The 6765-nt window shown below is 32.4% G+C and overlaps 2 protein-coding genes across 2 annotated transcripts; one reads left to right on the top strand and one right to left on the bottom strand.

The window, feature by feature from the left end:
* Positions 1-1526: 1526 nt before the first annotated feature.
* LOC149240950 (pathogenesis-related protein PR-1-like) lies at positions 1527-2033 on the bottom strand. The gene has a single exon (XM_089367408.1). The coding sequence runs from the start codon at positions 2031-2033 to the stop codon at positions 1527-1529; it is 507 nt and encodes a 168-aa protein (XP_089223534.1).
* Positions 2034-5819: 3786 nt separating this feature from the next.
* LOC149240949 (pathogenesis-related protein PR-1-like) lies at positions 5820-6329 on the top strand. Its single transcript, XM_089370384.1, has one exon. It carries the CDS (start codon positions 5820-5822, stop codon positions 6327-6329), a length of 510 nt encoding a protein of 169 aa, XP_089226510.1.
* Positions 6330-6765: the final 436 nt, after the last annotated feature.

The raw sequence follows: 6765 nt of genomic DNA, 5'->3' as shown, positions 1-6765 counted from the left end.
TACATCAAAATTTGTTATTAAAAGAATCTCTTCCCATTTCAGAAAAATTTATAACCTTTTATCTAGAAAAAAGAATATATATATATATATATATATATATATTTTAAAAACAATAATAAAACTAGAAATTTATTTAAACATACTATACTTTTATCAAGAATATCCTTATTATCACAGTAATTTTGTATACTCTTAGCATAACTACAAATATTCTCCTAGAAATTTTAATAACTTGAGAAAACATATGCCCATTTTGTTAATATTTAACGTTTATGTTTAAAAGAACACTTTAATCCTCTCAACAAACAATCCATTTGAGAATACAATTTACAAAACAAATTTAATGCATAAAGGTTTACAACAATATATAATATATAATTAAGTTTTACGCAATATATATTGATTAGATCCATTATGAATAAAAAGAACCATTAAATCACTAAAAAAATTTAAATCTTAAACTTAAATTTTCCTTTAATAATATAATTTATAAATTAATGAAGGTTAAACTACTCATCAACATTAATCTTCGTAACCATTTCATTTCCGAGTGTTTATATTTAAGTTATCAATTTAATTTCGGAAAAATGTATCATTTTCCACCATTAACGTGGAAATCAATAGACCATGGCATACTGTAACTAGAGAAAGTGTCGTTGTAATGTCGATAAATGAGAAGGCGCGTACAAGTGAAAAAGCTTCATGAACTAAATGCAGGGAACGTTAGAACAGATCATTTAGAAGCGTTTGACAAATGAGAACGCGTGTAGAAATGAAAACGCTTCTTGAACTAAATGCAGGGAACGTTAGAAGAGATCATTTAGAAGCATTTTAGAAGCCCCGCATTGCTATATACTTGAGCTTGAGTATGGGTAGAACTTATATATTTGTTGACTGCATATATCTAAGCTTGTTTTATTTAGAAGATTGTGAGTAACATTTTTTTAAATAAACTTGATGAGGAAGTATAATTAAAATTTTATCATAATTTAAAATCCTTGTATACGGTAACAAAACCGTGGAGAAATTGATCCATGGAACACGAATTTAAATCATAAATATTCCAGAGAAATTTAGATCAATTTGAACTATTGCAAGAAAACTATGCTAAGAGTAAATTACACTCGTTACCCGTAACTATTGTCGTAAGTCATTATAAGTTGTCAACCCGTTAATTAATAACAGAGCAGGTTCGCCAAATGGTCAGATTAGTCTGATCAATCAATGATGAATTTTATTGAGCGCTAGAAAATTATGCGAGCAGGTTCGGTAATGGTCTTTGTATCAAACATAATCAATGATCATATGGAAAAAACTTATATTCGAAAATCATGAATGAATACGATATTAACAAGTCAATGTGCAATTACATCCAAAAAAAGAAATACTATGTAATGGGAGAATATGAATATAGGTGGTACTCTAAAAGAATGATGGTACTCTACAGTCTAAAAGAATGAAATCAGTGTACGGGGAAAATGGTAATCCAAGAGGGAGATTGAATGCTAAATGGTGGGTGCCAAGTTTCAGTATGGTCGGGCGCCGATATAGTTGCCAGCAGGATAGTAATTGCATGTGATAAAGGTGTCACCGCTCTTACATTTGATGGCCGCACATCCAACTTTAGTGGTTGTTCTCCAAACGATCTGAGTGTAGTGGGTGCAGTCTTGCCCCGAGCTGCAACTATTTTTTGCATAGTTATACCACTTCCTCTCATCCACCCATGCAGCAACAGCATCTGTAGCGTTCCAGCGGCTGCCGCTTCCCCAGAATATGTTCTCTCCGAAAGGTCCTTCGGAATGCTGGAGGAGGCAGTCGCCCTTTCTTTCCCTTGCATATGTACGCGCATACTTTGTAAGCGTGACATCCCATTTTAGTGGAGGGACTCCCACTTGCCTCCTTGCCTTGTTCTGTGGAACTAGAAATCCTTGAATCGTTTCAATAATGCCCGTACCTGCTGCAACCATTTGTAAGCCGCTCGTTACAGCGATTAAGGCAACGACTACAACCAATAGACACAATCGCCTGCTCATTTTAACAACAATGAAAAAGAACCTGATTAGTAGCAAAGTAACGGCTAGGTCTGGACATATGCAGCGGCAATGTCCTCGACTACAACTACAGAGAAAATTTTCGCTGAAGAAAAGATGTCAAAATCTTCCTACACTTACGATGTTTATATAATCTGGATGAAGACTATGAAGAAAGTCAAGGCAGACTTGTGATAAGAGCGCAGAAGTCGTGAATTTCAGCTGGGGCTGCAAATGTAAGCGTTAAGTAAGATATATGGGATAACATAGTGCCTACATCATATCCTCCGAACGACATAGTCTTTAAAAAAAATGGGAAAATATAAAGAGAGAAAGAAATGTGCTTGGATGTAGCACATCCTTACTAATTTTCAAATCTTCTCTATTTTGCACATCACGCGTGAGAAGGTTTAGCCACCTGCGAATGCAACGAACACATCTATCTCACGCTTCCTAGGGAAGTAACGTGCACCGAGGTTTGACTTGGTTGAAGGAGATAGCGGTGACAACAGATAGAGCGACGGCAGTTTGTAGTTTGACAAAGAATCACAAATTCCATCTAGATATTCATTGCTTATTTTACAGGCCTAGCAAGCGGAATGCCCGGGCGGACGTCCCGGGTTCAAACCAATCTAGGACGCGGAAAGTGGTACTCTAATGTTTTTTTGCGGTTATTCTGGGTATTTCCAGCAACCCTAACATCCTACAAATCGACAAAAGATTTCGCGAATGGATAGACATGAGTGGCATCATGAACCACAGCCCCATATTAAACCAAACGTTTCGTGAGTGGATAGACACGAGTGGTAATGCAAAGTTAAACCATTCAAACCCTCCGAGCTCGATTATGGGCCGCTTGCTCAAGTGCTTATAGACCCACGAAACTATTTTTAGGGTTCCCTTCCTAGACTCCCTTAGCGCTGCTCGGTTACTTGCCATAAAACATAACTGCTTAATTGGATGTGAATTCAACATGTTCACATCCCTTCAAGAATTTCATTAAAATTAGGACACTAATGCAAACGAGAAAGACAATTGAGGTTATATCATTTTAATTTATAAAATTAGATGATTGATGAATTTCATTAACACTAGGACACTAACGCAAACGAGAAAGAAAATTGAGGTTACATAGTTTGATAAAATTGAAATTTTATGTTGGGAGGTTAGTTGAGTGTCAAAAAGTTAATACAAATAATAACCAATCCAATTTATAAAATATAATTAATTCAATAAAATTGAATTAAACATTCATTAAAATATGATAACGAGAATAATTTTCATGACAATACAAAATTTCTAAAATCTAACCTCTTCTTTTCAATATAAACACACTTATATAAAAATGATTAAAAACAAAAAAAAATGAATTTAGAATATTAAGTACAATATAAAGGGGAGAAAATTTCCAAATTATAATTTTACAATAATTACTAACCATATTTTTCTAATTTTGATATTTTATTTATCTTTCTTTTATAAATCACATGTATTATGTTTTTAGTTTTGATATTTTAAAATACTCCATGGGTTTTAATTATTTTATGTAATATTTTAAAATACTCACGATTAATTATTTTATGTAATTTTTTAAAATACTCACTCGATTTTGATTATTTTATGTAAATTATAATAGTAACTATTTCACGTTTATATTAACATATTGTGCATTTATTTTATTAATAGGAATAAAAATGTATATTTTTTATTTAATATTTATTGATATTTAAATTTATTTAAAATATATATTATTTTTTTATAATTATATTATTACATGATTATCTATACTCTATTCAATACTCTATTATTATTGAATATTAGGTTTAAAAATATTTATATATATTTTTTAATTTTATATTTTATAAATAATTTTTTAGAAAGAGCTTATTTGATAAATTTAATGATAAATATAGAAATTGATCTTGTATTATATATATACAAAATCTACTAAACTAACTAATTCCCTTAAATCAATCAAAAATATTATTAAATAAAAAAATATAAGTAAATACAAATGTAGCAAGGGCTATATAGTAGTTAGTACCTCCAGCTTAGCTTAAATATAGCTTAATTAAATTAAAAAATAATAAAGACAGAATTCATCACACAAAAAAAACCTAATAAAATATTGTATTGTCGAATAGCATCACCAAAAATTAAGAAATATGATTAACTAATATTGTTTATATTAACATATATACACTTTAATCTTTATGTTTATTTCTTTATATATATTTATGTGTTTTATTTTATATATATATATAATTTACTATTTTTTAATATAATGATAAGTTATCTTAAATTTAAAATAGGGAGAAAAAACTAGAATTCATGAAAAAGAAAAAAAGAAAAAAAAAAGGAATAAATCTAAAGAAATTAATAACTAACAGAAATAGAAGTTACTAAAAGGTCATAATAAGACCTTTAAAAATAAATAAATTTAAAAAATAATAATAAATAACAAAAATTGAATTCCTGATGTTAAACTATAGATAAGGGGCAAAGAATTTTGGTCAAAGACAAACTAATATGAAAGTCAAAACAAAACTGAATGCCTAATATCATACTTGAGACATGTATAATAAAGAGAAATAATCAATTTCTTGTTATTATTTCGTAATGCAAAAAATCATGCAAGCTTATATTTATATGATTTTTTTTAACATGTGACATTTTAAAAATAATGATGATGATTAATAAGAATAATGTAGTCTATAAAACCTTAAGAAAAGAGAGTCTAATTGACATTCTTCAAAATCTTATTTCTATAATGATAAAACAGTGAAAGAAACAAGTTAATAAACCTAAATTTTTTTGCAAAGTTAAAAAGTTACATTTTAAAGATAACTAAAAAAAACCTTAAGAAATGAGAGTTTAATTGACATTCTTCAAAATCCTATTTCTATACTGATAAAGCAGAGAAAAAACCAAGTTAATAACCTTAAATTTTTTTACAAAATTGAAAGATTACATATTAAAAATAACTGAAAATAATTCCCATGCAATAATTTTCTTTAAATAACCATAATAAATCAACATGTATTCTTACTGACCCATTAAAACATCATTAAATATAACGACTCCTTATCGTACAACTAAATAATAATAAATTTTCCAAAGCTAAAAAAGCGAAGGGGTCCTTAGATTTGTGCGTGAAGTAAGTTGCTTGTTGATCAAGATCGACCTACTTCTACTTCGCTAAGGATTACCTAAACGATACTGTTGAGCTAAGTTGCCTGTTGGCCGAGGTCGACCTGCGTTTTGTGATTCCTTCGCAAATGGTAGACGCGGCGCATGTCAGGGCACTGCGCGTCTTAGTGACAGGGTGTCTCCCTCACCCAAAGTCAAACAACGGCGCCGGCGTTCTCATCTCGTGCATAGTTGGGGCTTTATCCCACGTGCATAATGAGAAAAATATGTTCCGGCCGCCTCTTCTCCAAGTTGAATATTAAAAAAGATATGAGCCAGCCATGCATATCTATCTGTCCCTCTTTATGCCTTACATTTTGCTGTTGGGAGGATCTGATGTCTGCGATAGCTTATCCCTGTATTTTACTGCTTACATTTGCACCACCACCTACTATGTATCGACTCCTTCCTTCCTATTACAAACCCGCCTGGATTTCTGTTAATTGTCTTCATAAACAGTATATAAACAAGCTAAGTGTAGGCAGATCTAAAGCATTTTCTTTAGCCAGCTAGCGAAGTGTTTTCTCTGCAATTTCGGAAACAGTATCGAGGCTACATCTGTCGAGTATTAGCTGCTACCTTGTTATTGTTGCCATAAAAATGAGGCAGCCATCGTGTCTTCTGGTTGTAGTAGCTGCCTTGAGCGTTGCAATCTGCAACCTACAAATGGTTGCGGAAGCAGGTACGAACATTAGTGAAACCATTCAAGGATTTCTGGTTCCGCAGAACGAGGCGAGAAAACAAGTGGGAGTCCCTCCACTGAAATGGGATGTGAAGCTTGCAACTTATGCCCGCAGTTACGCAAGGAAAAGAAGGGGAGATTGCCTCCTTCAGCATTCCGAGGGTCCATTCGGAGAGAACATATTCTGGGGGAGTGGCAAAGGTTGGAACGCTACAGAGGCAGTGGGTGCATGGGTGGATGAAAAAAAGTGGTATAACTATGTAAATAATAGTTGCAGCTCTGGTCAGGACTGCACGCACTACACTCAGATTGTCTGGAGAACGACAACTAACGTTGGATGTGCCGTCATCAAATGTAACAGCGGTGACACGTTCATCACATGCAATTACTACCCTCCTGGAAACTATGTTGGAGCGAAACCATACTGAAACATTGGCGCCCAATACTTAGAATTCATTCTCCCGGTTGGGTTTCCAGCTTGATATTTTTAGAAGGATGCTGGATAGGATTTCATTCTCTCACTGCCATTTCTATTTTTTTCTCAGGACCATTTGTATTAATTATCGTATTCTTATTCTTCTAATACATGTTTAATTTTCACTATTTAAATGTAATCATACATAAGCTTGTCCGATGTTCATATTGATTGAATAAGTTGCTGGAGTCTAGTGTTTCCTCTATTTTTATGATTTTTTTCTCGAAGTTTAAAGGAATGAATGACAAAGTTACAACGAATTACAGTGTCAGTTACAAGCAACCTTAAAAAAATAAAGCAATGTAAGTTGTAATGAACCTTCAAAATAAAGCGGGCTTGTCGGAGCAAAGGATGGCGCAATGACCATCCGACAACAATAGTTGGCTATG

Source organism: Pinus tabuliformis, chromosome 8, assembly GCF_031772625.1.
Source record: "Pinus tabuliformis cultivar Carrire ecotype Pingquan chromosome 8, CPIR1, whole genome shotgun sequence".
Classification (NCBI taxonomy): Eukaryota; Viridiplantae; Streptophyta; class Pinopsida; order Pinales; family Pinaceae; genus Pinus; species Pinus tabuliformis.
Note: the sequence above shows the minus strand (reverse complement) of the source record. Positions and strands in the feature narration are given on the sequence as shown.